This window comes from Heliconius melpomene, chromosome 1 (assembly GCF_056956725.1).
Source record: "Heliconius melpomene rosina isolate 202511_hmr_F chromosome 1, ASM5695672v1, whole genome shotgun sequence".
NCBI lineage: Eukaryota > Metazoa > Arthropoda > Insecta > Lepidoptera > Nymphalidae > Heliconius > Heliconius melpomene.
This window is the reverse complement of record NC_140389.1, coordinates 116,100-136,148: the sequence shown is the minus strand read 5'-3', so window position 1 is coordinate 136,148 and position 20,049 is coordinate 116,100. Positions and strand designations below refer to the sequence as shown.

General features: G+C 36.5%; 1 protein-coding gene and 2 long non-coding RNA genes across 3 annotated transcripts; 1 reads left to right on the top strand and 2 right to left on the bottom strand.

The window, feature by feature from the left end:
- Positions 1-9,307: 9,307 nt before the first annotated feature.
- On the bottom strand, positions 9,308-13,304 carry LOC146540844 (uncharacterized). The gene is made up of 3 exons (XM_085191785.1): positions 12,959-13,304; positions 12,028-12,099; positions 9,308-9,518 (listed from the first exon to the last, which is right to left on the bottom strand). Exons 1-3 carry the CDS (start codon positions 13,001-13,003, stop codon positions 9,351-9,353), a joined length of 285 nt encoding a protein of 94 aa, XP_085047911.1. The 5' UTR covers positions 13,004-13,304; the 3' UTR covers positions 9,308-9,350.
- A 4,339-nt stretch (positions 13,305-17,643) lies between these two features.
- LOC146540843 (uncharacterized) lies at positions 17,644-18,991 on the top strand. The gene is made up of 3 exons (XR_014878633.1): positions 17,644-17,957; positions 18,184-18,323; positions 18,873-18,991. It is a non-coding gene; the product is annotated as an uncharacterized LOC146540843 (long non-coding RNA).
- On the bottom strand, positions 18,981-19,811 carry LOC146540842 (uncharacterized). Its single transcript, XR_014878634.1, has 3 exons — positions 19,702-19,811; positions 19,435-19,607; positions 18,981-19,089 (listed from the first exon to the last, which is right to left on the bottom strand). It is a non-coding gene; the product is annotated as an uncharacterized LOC146540842 (long non-coding RNA).
- Between the last annotated feature and the right edge of the window lie 238 nt (positions 19,812-20,049).

Sequence of the window (20,049 nt, the reverse complement as noted above, 5' to 3'; positions counted from 1 at the left end):
ATGATGTACTCTAAATGAAATGAAACACTAATATACATCATATGTATGTAGCATAACGACAGGTACCTACAACCTCCAGTAGGGCGGTAGTTGGAATTTCCTTTCAATTCGCAATCGACATGGCGTTTAATTAAATCTTCCTCTCGGGGACACGCGTACCAGTACCTCTACAGCGACCTATTAAAACTTATTTGCGATGGAACTTTTAACATATTGACTTTATTAGTTATTTTTTTTGTAATTAACTCATTTTTTAGGCCACCGCGGTGCGACTCGAAAACTATAAAAGCGGTGATTGTGGATTTGATTCTCACTTGAGGGGATGAAGTATTTTCATTTCTGCGCTCTGGTAACGAGGAGTTACATTATGTTCCTTCTGCCTAAACTAAACGATATTGCATGTGTGGCAGCACTTAACGCCGCGCTTCATTTTCTTATCACCACTATTAAAAAAAAACATTCCCCGGAGTGGGAAACAAGTGAGTCCAACGGTATTTGGCGAATGAATATTTCTTGAAAATATCAGTTTACAATAAAAAAAGTTTAAAATAAAAAGTTTAAAATAAAAAGAAATAAAACACAAAAAATAACAAAAAAAAATTAACCTTGATACAGAGTTAAATTGAATTGTTTTTCCGCTCCTCGCATAGAGGGAATGGTGGGCAGAAGGAGACTGCCAACCATTCTACGACCATTAAAAGTTATAAAGTCTAGCTACTTTTAAAGACCAACTGAAGGCTTAAAAAGACGAAGAAACTTTAGTTAAATTTATCGATATGAAAATTTTATCGTCGCATTGAATTGGATGAACGCAATAGTTTGCTTAAATCAGTCAAATAGTTATATTTACAAGTTACGATATAGACAAACAGCGGCGTTAGGTTGCGCCACTCAAGGCCGTCGTGGCGCAGTGACACAAATGTGACGGTTTTGGGGGAATAAATGATTATTTGTTAATATTTTTATCTCGTCGCTCTGAAAATAAGGTAAAGCATTGCGTTGCCACTTACAAGTAATGCCTCATCCGACAGAAAATGGGGAATGTAGGTTCCCTCTGTCTACCTTACTATAGGCAACATACAGAGTGAAGCTGAATAAAAGCTTTTTATATCTAACGGGCGTAGGCGAGCGTTCGCGTAGGGCGTAGTCTACGGACGTACGTACGGACGCGTGTAGAGCGACAGAATTGAACGCCGTTCCCAGAGCAAGTTGATGCAAATATTTTGTTCCTCCGAATTGGAATCGAATCCACAACTGTCGTCTCATATTATTCTTCACACACACAGACACAATTGTAACAATTCAAATTAAATGATTCCTGCAGCAGTTCCTGCGTTATAACAAGTCATTTCTTTGAATTTCAAATCCTTTTTCCGCAAGAACTATTTATATTTTGCGCAATACCCTTACCCTTTTACGTTCCGACTTTACTGTAAATAAATATATTTTTGCTATCTTAATTCATTTCGAGCATGAAGCTTTCGAGGCGGAGTGAAACAGTCTTTGATTATTAATACACGCCATGGTTTTAGGATCAATTCTCATTTGGGAAAATATATATTTTTTAGTTACAAACTTTACCAGTCACGTAATATAAGAATGGAGTGTCAAACTCTACGATCTCTGCATACCTCTTTCGTCTCGTCTAACGTCGCTGGTAATAATAGACACTGAGATGGAAATCCAGAGGCAGGAGCTAGTAAAAGTAAAATATGTTCATACATATGTATAACAGTCCACTCTGCTTTATTGTCCGCGATATTTGCAATTCAAGTGAGGAGGAGCGCCGCCACGAGGCGCGTCCAGTCTGTATGAAACATTGCATACTTTGTTTTATTAATACTAGTTCCAGTTCAATTGCTCCTTTGCCAGTATTCCTATGTATACGTATATAGTTGTAGGTACTTGTATGACACAGTCCGTTCCTCTTCAGTATATATATAATTACTTATTCCCGTCGATCCCATACGCAACGTGTGCGGAATAGAGTGTTAAACTAGAAAAAAGTCACACATTTCTCGATTTATATCGATTTACAATTTACTTTTTGTAAGTACTTTAATGAAAAAATATTCATAAACATATTATATTATTTCTTTTGACAAGTATAAACTAAATCAAGAGTTACAGTGCACAGTTTAAAATTTAATCATAAATTTTTCGAAATGCAAATTTCTCACGTGGCTAGAATAAAATAAATTTGCTTTTCTTTGAACCCCTTGCGCTCGGATAGCTGTTTTGCCACGACGGTCTGTAAAAACACTTTAATTTTTTTTTCTGAATGTCAGTCACTCCCCCAGTTACATATAAGGTCAAACGCAAGTATATTTCAGATTGTAATCATTTAGTTTCACCCCCGACTCGCGCATGATGCAGAAACAAGTATTTTTTTACTTTAATCTCGGTAAATGATATTACGAAAAGGCATTATGCAAATTATACAGTGTTCTACGCGAAATACAAGCATATACGGCTGATATTAATATAAAATGTGAATTTTAGCATTCCTTACACAACAGAAATAATAGCGCCTTACATCATCATTTAGTTACGTGCCTGTCTGTTTGTTTTGTCAGTCCACCTGTCAGACCCTTTTTCTCAAGAACTTGTAGACGTATCATAATTATTGCTTAAAGGACAGAAAAAAGTCAAACTTCTAATAAAACATATTCAAAAGGTACTGCTCTTTATGATATTTTTGTGCTCCTTTTCTATTGTGCAGCAGAGCAATGTAGAACAATATCTTCAGTCGGGGCTTATTCCTCGACCAATTAAAGAATCCTGAACGACCGCGTGTTTTGATTATAAATTCACTACACATTACTATTACATTGGTTTACTGTTAATTACACATCATTACTGTATGAAATGTATAAAAGAAGAATAGACTGTAACCTTTTAATGGCATTTTAAACCACTGCGTTTGTTTTTTCTATATAATATTTTCTTTTCTTTTCATGATTTTTTTTAGTTTCCTTTTAATCAGCCGGCCTTTTATTTTTTTTATAAAAATTTTTTTATTTGCCGCATATTGTACGAACTTCACAGCGTAACCAAAGCCTACAGAACCCTCGGTGCTCAAGTCCGACTCACACTTGTGACCAACATGTACATATATATATATTATAGAATTTAATGACTTTTTGTTTGATGGATGAATCTTTTTTTTCACATTTATTTTGATGCAAATTTTATGCATCTTTTACGTCTGTGTTGTTGATAAAAGTATTTTTGAAACTAAACCTGTCAATGACATTTATTATTATTGTTTGAAAAGTAGCTTTAATATATGGTATGATAACAAAAGTAAATGACCTAGTACTGTCCTAGTACTAAACTAGACTTCTCAACGACGCCAGCGAGGTCTCTTGACAATTGCTTCGCGGAACGTGTATTCATTTACTATTGGAAATAAATCGGGAGCCGACTGAACTTAATTAAGTATGGAATAAAAAAGGAGCTTAATAGCTTTAAGCTGCATACCGCATACAACAGAGTAGCTCCTCACGCGATAGTGCAGTCCACCTCAGCGCCACGTCGCGTCGACCTCTAGTGGAATGTGAGGCACTAACTTAAACTGTTACAAATAATTGAAACCGTTTAACTTAGGTAGTGTTATGACACTTAATAAACGCGTCAGTTTTTACTACTAATTGATGATCATTGCTATTTACTCTGAAAACAGTCACTTCCTCAAATAGTTTTCGAGTTTGAAATATAACTTGAACATTCCCGAAGGTGTCAACTGTGTCTTAAGGCGTTATAAATAGAAAGAAAATAATAGAAACATAACCAAAAACCAAGGTCATCGTGCAAGATGGCCGAGGTATTTGCGTTCGATTCCCACTCAGGGGAACGGAATATTTGCATTTTCCCGTTCTGGTAACAAGACAAAGCGCGGCACTGAGTTCCGCCATTCAACACGCAATGTCTAGAAAATTGGGCGGAAAGTGGAGAAGGAAGTGTCTTGGCACTATGTTCTCTCTGCTATATGCAGTGGAAAGTTAAAAAAAATATAAAGGGTTCCAAATTATCTATCTCTTTACACTCCTTTAACTCCTTGAACCCTTACTAACTTGTACCGACAGACAAACTGTTAAATGAATATTGAAACTGTTTATATTAGAATTAATTACAATCTAAACGCCCAATACTCTATTCAAATTGGTACAAACTTAGTTTACTTAACATCAACTAGTTTCAAGTCAATATGTTTCTAAGATATTAATAAACGACTACTGTTACTAATATTCTTGATATCATGACGCAATTATTAGGTTCTAGATTCTGTCTCCCGCCTTTACATACGAACGTGAACTGTGTTATCGAATCTCAACAGAGGTTTATTTTTTTAATATATTGAATAAGCCTGCTTCCTTCCTGCTTCGATCACGTCGAGCCAGATGAGCGTTCAGTGTTGTTCTACGGCGGCAATGAGTTCATTGCTTCTCCGAGCTGTATGCGCCGGCCTATACGCCGGTGCCTAAAAGATGTATGAGTACGTATGTACTCGTATGTACACGAACTCACCATTCAAACTTTACTTAGCTTCGTGCCGTCACTTTCAGTAATCTAAACAGGACAGGCCTTGTAGTACGCACTATACTACTATAGTATTGTAGGCTTTATTGTTACCCCACCTAAGGCTGTTATTCTGTAACATGTATTGACAGCGATTGACAGGTGAATTGACCTTACATGTCCAAATCTCAATGGAAAATAACTCTTAGGCAATAGTATTAAGGTTTATAATAGACAGTAGGTAAACTTTTAGCAGTGTATTGTGCACGTCGGTGGTGGATGCCACAGCACGTCGGTAACTTCCTATGGTGGCCTCTGTATAGGCCACAGTGTTAGTTCTCTCCGGCTAAAACAGTTTCTACGAAATATTTTCTATAATAGTAGTTATTTTTTTATAGTAAATTTTAATTATTAACTTTCATTTAAAAATTCATTTTCTTATTCGCGGCCAAAGGTATTTAATACTCGTATATTTACAATATATCTGATTAAAATAACTTACAACAGGCAAATAAATATTATTTGAATGCAAAGATTCATCAAGAATTCTAGTAAATTTAATCTCACAACAATTTATAATTCAAAACATCATAGTCTGTACTAAAATAATTTACAAAGGGTTTTTTTTATTATTATTATTAAAAAATGCTTAAAAGTTATCATGATGCAGTGACGAGTGGGTGGATAGTTTAACCCTAAATAAGATGATTGTGGCTTTGAATCTCACTAGGAGACTCAGAAGGTCACGATGCTAGAGGATCCTCCGGAGCGGAGGGGGGTTGGCGTAAAGTTTCGCTGGGAGGAAAGTTGAAAACGTGTCTTACTCATTAGCATAGAAATAAGACGGATGGTATGTATAACCTGGTAGATATCTCGAGGATATCCTGTGATGCTAGCACTAGGGGTCTCTCACATTTAAAAACAATAAATCAGCCCCTTAATGTTTAATAAAAATTATATATTTCAAAGAGATCTCTCGAGTCTCGACTCCGATCGGAACAGAACTAAACCAATGCATTCACAATTAACAGAGCGTCTCATTTACATTCTTAACTATTCCAATTTGCTCTTGAGAAAACTGTCTAACTTACTAGTAACTTACTTATTCTATTCTATTTTGTTGTTTTAGCATTTTTGTGCGTTTCAATTTAATGTTTAACTGTTAACGCGACGTTTGTGGATTCACGGGGCGGGATTTATTTCCATTTTCTCGCTCTGGTTTCGCGTGCAAGAAGACAAAGCATGGCGGCGAGTTCCGCCCTCCACCACGCATTGTCCTTGCAAAGTGGGGAACGGCACTCCGTTAAGATACATCTTAATACTAGGTCGCCTCTGTTTATCCTGCCACATGAAAGAAGAAATCACGAATGAATTCTTCAAATTCAATTTATCCATTTCTTACTTTTTAACACAAAATTTACATAGTCTGTGTGAAAAAAAATAAAAAAACTGTGATTACTAACGAAATTATCGGAGCCGTGCCTCATTACTGGAACTCCCTTACACTGGAGGTATAATGAACGAGTCGATATTTACGTAATATCAATAATTTGAATACCTCGTTACGAGTTACGAGAAACATGACTCTTAACTCTTCATTGTTATATTTCGTAATTGGACAGAGTTACAAACGAGAGGATTTTTGTAAATATCTTAGTGAGTGTGTACGTGCGTGTGTACGTACGTATCTACGGAAATCTAAACAAGATTGTTTAGGTTGTTAGCAAAGTTTAACATGTTAAACTTTAAAGGATTGAGTGTAATGTGCTATTATACTGGATATTTTTAGGAAACTTCGGAAAAGAGGAGGTTCTATATTCGACTACTATAGGTACTCCGATGAGAACGTATAGCTCAGTAGTCAGAGCGCGTGGACGGCTTACGAAAGGTGCGATTCGACGCAGGTTCCATTTCCGTTATTTTTATACATTTTCTAAAATGTTAATTTATCAGCTTCGACGTATAAATTGTGATATTATTGGTCATTCAATTAAATGTGTCATTTATTACACTGTGGCGCAGTGGCACCGTGTGTTAACTTTGGCAACAATACAAAACGACTGGAATGCTATACAAAGCGGGAATGAAGGAACAGAGTGTATCTACGCTACACCAAGTTCCACCTGACTACTCTCTCTCTCTCTCTCTGTATCCGGGATACAGTGTGAATGTTTCAGGATGTACTTAACCGCCACCTGACGAAGAACGCACTGTTTAGAACAGCTGCAATCTTACAAATTCCACTCGAGTACGACAAATCTCGTGTTTCCAGACTTATTTTTTTATCTCATTTTGACAAATTGTACGCGGGAGCGTCTTGAATTTTATTTTTTTATATTTTCATTTATATTTTTATATGACGATTTTAGTTTTGTTTTATTTTATGACAGATACATACATACAGCGCTGTGAACATAATGCTAGTTGTTTAATCAAGTTAATATTAAAAAAGTTTTATATTTTATTTATGAGTTCATACAAAATTTTGGAGTCTAAATATTTTTTTATAGCTTTATTGTCATCGTACTGTATCAATAATGGAGTGCGTTCAATTTTTAACTTTTTTAAAAAAAATCACGTAGATAGTTAAATAATCAGGCGAGAAGGCTTTTTAAAAATTATTTATTTAATTTTATAAACAACCTTTCTGTTTTAAAGCAAGTTGAAGACAGAGAATCTTTATTAAAATTTTATATAAATCAAAACAGTTAAATCATCAAAATACTAAAACACTATTGTTCGATTCCGCGAGGTGCAAGTGCGGCGTCATGGGAATGTATCCTTGCACGCATGCATTGTTAACTAGCTTTACAATTTTTATTTAATTACATACATTTAACTACCATACCATACAAGCAACAGGAAAATAGAGATATATGCACGTTGGCTTAACACTAGAAGTGCCGAAGATTGAGCCCCCCCTTGAACCGCCGTCGTGACAAATTTGTCCCATTCTACTTATTATGTTGATTATTGGTATAATACAAAAAAAAATTATTAAAATAATGCGTAAAATATGTAGACCATCTTTAATAATCAATTCTTATTCTTTAACAAACATAAAAGTACCAAAAAACCAAACACAAAGAAAGAATCAAATATTTCAAATACGTTCTAAGGTCGTGACAACTAACTGAATAACTCTTACAAAATTATAAGTTATTGAAATTAGTTAATATTATTATTAGGCCAAGTAATGCAATAATATATTCTTCATCAGTGACACATCACAGATGATTTATAACATTGCATAGTAATGCCTCCAGAATTCGGCGGAAAATGCCAGCGGAGTGCATAGCACTAGGTTCCCAGGTTCCCTCTACCTACCCTACAATTGCCCACATTTGGTATCGAATGTTTTTCTGAAATTCAAGCCTAACTTAGTCATCCCTTCATCTGATACCTCACTTGAACTAGCGGCAAAATTTCGTATTGACACCAATTTTACCCCACTTTTCAGGCTATTATTTTTTAAGATTTATACATAAATGTATAGTTTTTAGATTTTTTCCTGTACTAGTACTACATGTAGATGTTAGCTGCCAAATTTTATAATTCTAAGTTAACTGAAAGTACCTTATTAATTTGATTCCCTTTATAGTGTCGAAATACACGTTTTTTACTATATAAATGGTCATATCTTTTTTTAAGGGCGCTTTTTCAGGAAATCAAGGGACTGTAGATCGTCATATAGTTGATATTCATATACTCATATGAATATCAACTCGATTTGTCCAAGAATTCCTGAGATAAAGGCACTGACAGACGGATGGACAGAAAAATGATCTTATAAGGGTTTTTTATTTCCTTAAAAGCTACAGAACCCTAAAAACTTAGGCATTGACTGCTAAACCTACTATTCAATTTTTTTCCGCCCCCGCATCGCCCTTTCACCTCCACCTCGTCCCCGAGGCATGAAAATATGTCAAATTATACCCTCAAATAATAAAATAATAATGGCGGGACAAAAATGACCCAGCGGCAGTTCTAGGTAAATCTCTTTTTTTTTCAAAAAGTATGACTGCTATAAAATTATTTATATTTTTAATTAAATAAAGGTGTAAAATTGGTTATAGTAAATAAGTTTCATCTACATAAATTAATTAACATATAAAAAAGTTATATACAATCAAACTTGCGTTTGGGACAAAAATGGGACGGCGGCGCTTCTAGTGTTAAAGGATTTTCTTTAAACCACATTTTATAAGTAATATAAGTTCCTGTGTCTTATGTAAATTCCAACTCCTACTCTAAAGTAACTAAAAAATATTAGGACATTTTTCTTCTGTAACGGTCGCTGCTAAAAGATGCTTAAAATTTAACCACCCAGTGAAATGGTTCTAAAAATAAAATGTTTGGGAAAATAAAAATGGATATTTACGAGTATCTTCACGCTTTGTTCGCCTTTCACGAGTTAGGTAGAGTCTCGTAAGTGGTGTGGTGGGGCATCAAATATGGCTCGTGCTCAACGCTAGGTGACTCCATGTTAGTGTATATAACATAGGTTGCTGCCCGCGGAACCGGGACGCAGCGTAGAACGCTGAAATTTGTCTCGTAGGTTTTTTTGGGGAGTAGGGATAGAGGAGCAGTAAGACGAGATTTCTCAAAATACTGGCGAAAACAGAAAATGGGAATTTTATGTTTTATAGATTACTCCTAGTATTTCATGAAACTAATATAATTAGTATCTAATACGTAATATAATAAAATGTCATTTTTTACAACATATTTTAGTTAACTCTGTGTTTATCAGGTGAAGACAAAATAATGTTTTACTAAAGAAATAAAAAAAAACTCTGCTTAGTAGTTTATTTAGTTATACCTAGATTCTAGTTCATATTATCACTTTCTTTATTATAAACATTAGGCACGTAGAGACTGTCGGCGGTGCGGTGCGCGTAGTCCGACATGGCTCGCTTCAGCAGCTGGTAGAAGAGGCGGATGCGCGGGTGCACGGGCACCTTGAAAGTCTTTAGCCGTTTTAGCACTTCTTGGACCTGGACCATGGATTAATTAGTAATTAATTGTATTTTAAGATGACAAAACGAATAATAGGACCAACATTTCTGTATTTAAATTAGCTTAATAAAAATATATTTAAAGAAAGAATATTACAAATTAACGCTATGATGTTGAAATTTAAAACAAGTACAATTAAACAAGTAAAATAGTCGAGGGGCCGTTGTCTGCAAATTCTTAATGTAAAAGCCATAGTTATCTGTTCGATTCGGGGGGTTAAATACACAAAAATATATTTTAACTTCTCCGCTATGCGCGAGGAAGTGCGGCGTTGAGGTCTGCCACTCGGAATGGCACTTGGCACTGGTTCTGTCTATTAGAGCAGTAAGCGGGACACATGTTGGGCCCCTCACAGAACTCGGAGAGTACTTGTGATGACACTCTGCTCGCCCCGCCGTGTGCAGGATACAGCGTTACGCTTAAAAACAAGAAAAACAACTATTTATAAGTACAATTCATTTCATAGAAAAGGATATCTCAAATCCAGCGACATCATGACAACACCCGCGCGTGCGAACAACTCGTTCCGGCATATTTATTATCATTTATTACTTCTACGAGGCTTACGTCATCGGCACTTAACGCGGAAATTCTAGGAAGAGAAGGTTTAATATCTAAAGGTCTATAGTCATGTTCAGATATTTTAGGGCAAGAGATAATGCGTAAAATATTAAATGTTAGTGACTCATCACTCCGTCGTTTTCAACTATTGTAAGATTAAGTAACGTATGATAAGTAGGTATAAGCATAAGTTTGTATCAATCAAATTTTATATAGGAAGCTGTAAATGCTAGACGTCAGTAAGCACAAATTTTACCAGCGAGGATTATTGTTATTTAATACAGTTTTCCAGTCGAGTTTTCTGGTCGAGGCTAAGTGTTGAGTTCCGCCACTAGGTTCCCAGGTTACCCCTGGGTACCCTGCTATGTGCAGTATATCTTAGGTATGTTAATTTAAAACCTTCACATTATAATGCCTACATGTTCGTCATCACATACAAAGAGATACTAAATTTCAGATTTTCACAGCGACAATAAAAACTACACTACTTTTTGCTTGAAAGAAAATCGCAGAAAACATTCAGATTATTAACAAACATACTCCTAATTAGGAATTGAAGCCGCTATATATAAGACCCTCCTTGCACAGCGACTGATTCTAAACGCGGTGGTTGTGGATTCGATAACTACCCAAAGGTTACTATTTCGTTTTAGTACTCCTAGATAGTTGATAGATACTGGATTAACGCCATTGTAGCGCCATATGACAATGAACGTAATGGTTGTGGGTTCATTACCGACTCAAGGTTACATGATATCAATTATTTTATGTTTCATACCCTTGATGATATAGAGCGCGGTGTTTAGTACAGAAATAACGGAAAAGAGAAGAAGGAAATATCTTAACATTATGCTGTTTCTGCCAAATCTACTAAATATTATATACTATGTAAATAGAATAACAAAAAAAACATTCTGCAGTGATAGGGAACGGTAAGAGAGGTAGGAGGAGACTTTGGTTAACATAAGAAAATACAGTATCAATGATGCTTGAGGAAGGTACCGTATAAAACCTTTTTACATTCATCTCCTGGTGACCACTGGGAGGCAAATTTAAAACGATTGGTTACAGACGAGGCGAAAACGGTATGCAGAGAGTACTTCGCTAGGGATAAAACACGAAGCTACAAAAAATATATAATTAGAAATCAATCTGAATTTTATGTTTCACGCAGGGTACGTTCCCCATTTTCCGTTAAATTTTCAAGACGTTGTGTGTTGAGTGGCGGAACTAAACGCCACGCTTTAACTCGAAATGAAAATATTTCGTTTGCACGAGCGGGAATAGAACCCACTCAATCGCTGTACCTCGACAGCATCCAAAAAAACTGTTAACTCCTCTAAGAAGATTACATTATTAAATATTTCACATGCCTGCCAATGTTTAAAGGATGAGTTACATTAGTAGAAGTACAAATCCAATATGCAACAAAACGAGTAGTACCATACACAATATCTGACGTGTTTACTTGTTCAGGTGTAGAGTTGGTATGGCCTTATGTAACGCGGTCATTACTCCAGGAGGGGAGCAGGGTTGTCATAGGTTCGACTCCTGATTAGGAACCGAAACTACAAGCGACGCGTCGATAGTGTCCCTGGGCCGCTGCACCAATTTAGTGTCTACTTCATAATTTCCGTAAAAACCAATAGTACATTAAACGTGTAGTTTGCAATAATGATTAAAAAAACCAGCAGTAACCATATTATTGTAAAGAAGGAAAATGTTGTTATATATTGTTTTTTTTTTATTCCTTCTTAATTTTTAGATGGATAGCCAAAGAGACCAGAGCGCCAATCGCCTTTCGCCTCCATTCTTTTTCCTTCCTCCACTCACGTGCCCATCACGCTATCAACATGACCTCCAGAGGCACCTGTGATTTTTCTTTTGTTATTTACCAAATCAAATCAAAATATAAAAATAACGCACGTAGTTGGCTAGCTCCTTGTCAGTCGATATCTTGCTGAAGTCTCGATCCAAGCCGAATATGTGAGTGCTGTCCTGAAAATAACAGTTTAACATTTACTTCATATTTTGCTTTTGATATATCATTAAAATAACACTCAAATATCAAACATATCTATTACAGCTCCACGCTAACAGCAGCTAACAGCAGCTAACAGCAGCTAACAGCAGCTAACAGCAGCTAACAGCAGGGTGAGCAGAGGGAACCTAGTGTTAAGACACTCCGTTGCACACTTTTCGCCGGATATTCAAGACATTGCGTATTAGGTGGCGGAACTTAATACCGTGATTTATCTGAGAGGAAATAAAAATATTAATAAATATTAACTGATATCCCGAGTGGGAATCGCACCCACAACCACACACAGTGGGGACAGCCTCGAAGTCGAGTAGGCTGAGGTAACAGTCATAGTGCTCGTCCGAGTGTTAGATACTGTATCACCACGGTGATCAGGGGGACTCAGCCCCGCACCTATCGTTGTTAAGTCCTATTCAATAATATAAAACGTATTTCTCGCTTTAAAAGACGGGACAAGACGAAGGAAGAACAGAATAGAGTTGTTTCAGTCCTAATATGTCAATTATTACCTTACCTTAACCTTGTCTTATTCTTGTTGGTTCTATCAAAACTGTATCTAAATAGTAGTCGTCGTCCGCCCGCTTTGTTGTGTACACTTACACGTTAAAAGGAAAATCCCATTATTTCCCGATCTTGTGAGGATTTAGACAAATTATTTCTTAGTTTTTCCTGACACTCATTAATTTAACTACATTCCAAATTTCGATTTCCTAAATCTACTAATTTCTTTCGTGTCAATCATTCAGTGACGAAAAAGATGTTTTTTACATAATGCATGGATCAATGATTATAGCTTAAAGGTAAACGAATACTCACAGTCAACGACAGAACACTTGTTATCAATAACACGAGTGCTAACATTATATCTGACCGCCGCGCGCCGCCGCCGTCCCGACACGACTCGTACTCAATTACACGGCTTATTAACTTCGCCTATTATTTCGTTTCCATACGTTCTTGTGATTTCGATTTATTGTGTTGTATTCTGCCTAGTCGTTGAATATTCGCAGAGCAGAGGGAAGTAGTGTTAGATATTCCGTTGTCCGTGACGCGTCCGCCTCGTGGGCGAGGAGAGGCGAGGAGGGCGGCGAGCGGCGAGTAAGAGCGCCTTAGGGCCTCACAGCCTGATTAGTTATTGTTGTGACCTATTGCAATTCGGAGAACACACACCTGCTACGCCGTGACCCCTGTTTGCTTCGATATTATATGTATAATGTTTAACAAATAATTAACATATTATTTGTTTAGGCCCCGCTGCGAGCGCGCGCGACCGGCGTGACGCGACCGGCGTGACGCCGCTGGACAGTTGGACTAATTACCTAAATAATCATATTATAACATGTTTATATACGAGTATATACGAGCTTATATCCGCGACTTCTCTCGCGTCGTCAATGTTAAATTATAAGTGCACGAGTTAACTCTGACTGTAACTCAGATTAACGTTATTTAACATGGCCTGTAACCATTCTTCATGATGAAATATTCAACATAATCTTTTTTTTTATTTGAACCAGTAGTTCCTCAAATTAACAAGCTCAAGCAAACAAACTCTCCGGGTTTGTAGTGTTTGGGTAACATTACATATTTTAAAACAATTACAGTAAAGTGTCTATGTTTTAATACTCGAGAGACAATTGTGGTTTATAATTTTACTATATGACCAGCGGCGCCTGCGCGGCTTCGCCCGCTTGAACTATACAAATATTTATTTTTATGCTAACACTATTTTATGTTTAACGTCCGTTATTTGTCCCCACAAATGTGTCAACGAAGACATCTTCTTAATAAACTAGACAACTCTAAAAAAATTTTGTCAAAAAATACAGATCGGCACCAATAAAGTATAGACTTATAAATATTTGTGTAAATTATTCTTTAATTATCTTTACCTTTTCTGAGTGTAATTGCTATCGCTGTGGGAAAGCGAGTAAGGCGGGGTTAATAATAGTTTAGCAATTAGCAGAGTCCGCCTAGTTCTATATACCCATACTGTCACAACATTGTGTACAGAGAGCGTAACTCAGCGCCGCGCTCTGCCTCGTCACCAGAGCGAAGCTTGTATAATTATGACAACTCAGACATGTACTTCAGTAGTTTAGTTCGATAATTACATAAAGTATCAATCAATTAGTCAAGTAACCAATTAAACATGCGAGCACGTGTGACCCGTACAAATACGGTACCTAGTAATTATTGAGACATTGCGTGTTAAGTGGCGGTACTCAACGCCGTGCTTTGTCTGCTTTACAGGAAATTTGAATAATTGATTGCGCTGAGTGGGAATCAAACCAATAAACCGCGTGTTTTTACAGTTAAATATCGTGCCGTTACGCCCCGACCGTTACTGCTAGTAATTACATACTAATTATATAAAAATATTTAGAAAGAAAGACATTTTCAAAATTCTTATAAGTTTCCTGCTATGCTCTAAATTTTTATATATTTCTAAACATACTAATTAATTGGAAGCCGTCGTGGTGCAGCCTCACAGACATGCGACTGTAAATTCGACGATTAATATTTTCATTTCTTCGCCCCATTAAGGACTTTTGAGGCGAAGGGCGGCGTTGGGTTCCGCCACTCGACACTCAATACCTCCAAAATTCGGCGGAAAGTGCGGAGCGGCGGGGTATTAATGGGTACGGTGTGTATTAACACTAGGCTTTGCCTACACTGCAAGCAGAATCTAAAAGGTTCGAAGTCCGAATAGAAATACAACCGTCACTGACCGCAACACGCTGGTATCTATCATATAGCAGTGATCGGACGATCAGCAACAATATGGGTCTCGTGCGGGGCCTCAGCCTGTTGGGCAAGCAGCCTTCGCGCCTTGTGCGGCTCGAGCAGAACAAATGCAAATAATTCATTGAGCTACTAATATATCATACTAGCGGCCCGCTCGCGGTTTCACCCGCGTGAACTATGTTACTATTAATTGCTGTCTCCATGACTACGTCCTAGTGACGTCTATGCAAAATTTGAAGGTCCTAGCATTTGTAGTAACGAAGTTTCATACAAACTTTCAACCCCAAAAACAACCTCTTAGAAGTCGAATATTGCAAATTCCCGTCTTAGCGAGCACCTACGTCCTATAAGTAACTCCTATGCAAAATTTCAGATTCCTAGCACATGTAGTTTCTGAGATTTCGTGATGAGTGAGTGACCTTTCGATTTTATATATATAGACTAGTGGGCCCGGACGCGGCTACGCCCGCGAAAATATAAGCCTAAATAATTAAAATAAGTTAAATAATAATAATAAGTGGAGATTTATTATTAGAAAAAATATGTGAGTAACCGAAATGAACAAACAAAAGAAGTAAAAGTAACTAAAGGAAATTCTTAATATTAGAAAAAGTACCTAAAGTTTGCCGTGCGCGCGTACTAAACATTTTTCTATATTAATAAATTATTAATTAAATACGAACGATATTAAATAAAATCCGAAATGATTAAAATTACGATATTTTAAGTGTATAACATCGGTATAGATAACCGAACTGAGATAAATTAATTATAAGTAGCAAATAATTACATAAAATATAATAGTAATTCCAAAATATATAAAAATTTACAAAACCAACAAAGTCTATCTGCCCGTTCGCGTCGGTCATACTATACCACTCGTAGGCTAGGTCATTTGGAATCAGTGACATCTCCTTAATTATTTATTAAAATGTTATACAGTAAACTATAATTTCCATCTAGATGAAATGCTAAAAGTGACTATTATATTTATTTTCATAAGGATGAATATCAAATTACAGAAATCATCTAATTTTTAACCGACTTCTGTAAGAAAAGGAGGTTATCAATTCGACTGTATTTTTTTTTTTGTATGTTTGTTACGTCATAACTTTTAAGTGAGTGAACCGATTTTGATAATTTTTTTTTTATTTGAAAAGTATAGCTTCCCGAATGGTCCCATTTTTTTTTTGGTCCATGTCTGACAATGGTATCCATGAGAAAATCACATAAGTCTTAAATTTGCATTAGGCATGTGCGCGACTAATAGCCGAATAACTCAATGTTGCGCCAACCGATTTTGATGATTCTTTTTTTATTTGAAAGGATAATTTGGTGAAAGTTTGGTTAGGTTTCGATTATGGAATCCGGAGAAAATTGAGAAAGTTTGTTTTTTATTTTTCACTTTTTAGTTCGTTGTTAGAAGTCGGTTTTTGTTTTTGTTAAAAATTAATTTATTTTACGATTTTAAGTGATGGGTAGATCTTAAAATGATGCTTCTTGAACGAGTGGTGATGGTGGTGGTAGTGGTTGTCAACGAGTGGTTGTGGTTGTCCCATGTAAAACTTCATTTAATTAGGTATTATTTTTGCGCAAAGTAACATTTTGGTATATTGACAAGAACATACATAAAAAGTATTCGGGCGAATTGGGAATCTCCCTTCTTTGAAGTTGGTTGAAAATGAGAATATCCTCTTTTTTCAGGTTGGTTGAAAAGAAATGCAACCATCCGGGATCTCACTTCTGACATCAATTTAAAAAGTTTTTGCTTGTAACTCTTACAGTATAATCAATTTTTTACCAAAAAAAACAAACTTTCTCAATTTTCTCCGGATTCCATAATCGAAACCTAACCAAACTTTCACCAAATTATCCTTTCAAATAAAATAAGAATCATCAAAATCGGTTGGCGCGACATTGAGTTATTCGGCTATTAGTCGCGCACATGCCTAATGCAAATTTAAGACTTATGTGATTTTCTCATGGATACCATTGTCAGACATGGACCAAAAAAAAAATGGGACCATTCGGGAAGCTATACCTTTCAAATAAAAAAAAAATATCAAAATCGGTTCACTCGCTTAAAAGTTATGAGGTAACAAACATAAAAAAAAAAAATACAGTCGAATTGATAACCTCCTTTTCTTACAGAAGTCGGTTAAAAACAAAAACCGACTTCTAACAACGAACTAAAAAGTGAAAAATAATTATATAAAGATTTTATAATTTTGAAGTCGGTGCCAAGTGAAACAAACAGGCTTAGTAATTAGATATTGTAGTAAGGGTGTTGTAGCATTAGTTTGACACCGACTTCAAAATTATAAAATCTTTGTATAATTATTTTTCACTTTTTAGTTCGTTGTTAGAAGTCAGTTTTTCTTTTTGTTAAAAATTAATTTATTGTTAATTAGATCTAAGTATCAGCGCGCGCCATGTATGCATTAAGCAAACTCACTTTGGGTGACGTTTTCTTAAAACAGCAAACTTTGCAAGCCGTTGCTTAGCAACGCGTAGCGACGATCGTTATTAACATGGCGGAATAAATTGCTTGTCAAATTAATTATTTTAATATATTGGTATATATCGAAAATATTACAAATATGAAAAAAAAAAGTATCCTATGTTCATCCCGGGACCTTCAAGTATCTCTAGTGAGTATTTTATCACAATTAAATTAGCGGTTTGACCCTGATTGCGTAAAAGACAGACAGACAGACAGAGTTACTTCCGAATTTATAATATAGGTATGGATAATCAAAATTTAGCATATTATGTTCAACGAATTTTCTCGTATATACTTCAAACAACTTTAACACTCCCTTTTAGGTTCCCTCTGCGTACCCTGCTATATGCGGGATACAGCGTGAAATTTAAAAAATATATGAATCTATGCAACAGCTCTATGTAGACGAAGCTCAATAGTGTGGTGATTGTTATTCCAGTAGCGCCGCACGGCCAGCGTGGACACCTGCTGTTCATGTCATGTCTTGTTCATGTCTTCCAAGTGACGTGATATATGGAATAAAGAAAGAACTAGTACATCGTAGAGAAAATAAAATATGAATATGTAAGTAATAACAGATATAACTATTTAAAAGCCTGTAGCGGGGCTGTCGCGGGGCTGCCGCGGGGCTGTCGCGGGGCTCAGCTGAATGCGACGTAACGACGTCTCCGGGGGCGGTGCAGGACCTGGACGCGGCGCCACGCGGCTCTTATAATTATATTCGCTTATGTGACTTTTATAGAAATGTAAAAGTTAAATGTATCTTATTTTACGAATAACTTTCTTTCAGATGGCTAACGTAAATATTATATAGTACCGTCCAAGGCGAAAACGATTAACGGAGTGTAATGTTTCTCGATAAGTGGACTATTCAACACATGGTGGTGCAATGGTATTTTAGAGATACGCGCTTTCAACACTTACATATAGGTACGTAAACTAAGAAATAAAATAAAAGGATATTTAAATAAATATTATAAAGAATATCATTCATAATTTATATCCAAATTAGATTCATTCTGGCAGGATCTGTGACCCGATGATGATCAAGTTGTAGTTACCGCCGACCTCAGCTCATACCCCGGCTTGTGTTTTTACTAGAGCGGGAAAATATTAACTTGCTTTCCCCCTAAGGTTAGAGGTTAGAATCGAACCCGCAACCCTGACGCTAACAGTCAGATGTGATACTGTGCCTCGACGGCCTCCTAATACCCACATATTAAAATGCATAAAAAGGTTTAATATTGTGAAATTCTATAGAGATACAAAACAAAGGACGGTAGCTGTTCAGCTTCTTTCCGGTCCTTCCTTCCGAGTGTCTCTGACTGTGCTAATGACATCGCCATTATATCTTTAGCCTTCGAGTAAATACACTTTTTAAAATATCATTTTGTTAGCAATGATCTTAAATTTTTCAAATAAGTAATGTTAATTCTGTTCTCTATAACAAAATAATTATTGACATTATCTCGAAAATAGGCCCTGAAGCGGCACTAGGGCTCCTCTACCTGTCCAAGTTCAAGCGGGATGCAGCGTGAAGCTACACGGTCGCCTTCAATTGAGATAGATATCAGCATGCTCACGTCAGCTAGTTGGTACTACAGCTACCTCGCCTCGCCTCACCGCCGCCGGTGAACTCATTTACATGTACTATCGGAGCATCTTCACGCCAACTCCGTTGTAGCCTCTCAATGCCCTTTAAAAATAGATTTGCTTGATAATTCACGTGTTTTATTACTTTTGGACTTACGAGTATATCTGTTCCATTGTTACTTTAGTTTTAATTAGTTTTTACTTAATTTCAATGATGATTGCATGATACTAAAACCTTATGCTAACCAGGAATCGAGAAGACAGTGTAAATATACCGTATTGTTTAAGCTAATTAACAAACCTAATAACAATATGACAATTTTAAAATATATTTAACAAACGAGAACGCACAGACAAAATCGGCAAGATAAGAAGGCAAACAATACAAAACAAAAAATCACAGAGCACAGACGTTGTCTTAAGACGAATGTGAAGCAATTATATTCACCATTCTCATACAAATGATGCAAAAATCTGTGTTTCATTTAAAATCGTCCATTGAGGAAAAGAAAGCACAACGGCAAAACGTTGGAGGTATTTTTTGCATCAACTCGTAAATACAAGTTTAATCCGCCTCCGCCTCTGCCTCCGCCTCCGCCTCCGCCTCCGCAGCGCGCCGCGCTTGAATCAATGCGAAGAGACAATTAGGACATTTCTTTGGCAAAAATCGCGAATCATCCAAAAATAAAATCCGTTCACAAGATATCGACACTACCTTACGATACTACATGCCTCAGACCTGAGAGGAACCGGCGCAAGAAACTCAGCGAATATAAACCTTGCTCTATATTGGGTGTTAGCTCTCGACACGCAGGTTCTATGAAATTACCCGAACTGCTCGCAAATCTCTGCTATTTGTGATATATTACATTACTTTATCAATCTGCAAAAGAGACGTACGCGTCGTGTGAACGCTCTCCTTGTGTATACCAAGTCAACACAGAGGCTTTACAAGGAAAGGGCGGGCTTCGAGGGCTTGGGCTGTATTTGCGTCGCGTTTTTATGTAAATACGTTTTTGTGAAAACGTGGAAAGAAATTTCGACGACCGTCTGCTATCTAGAT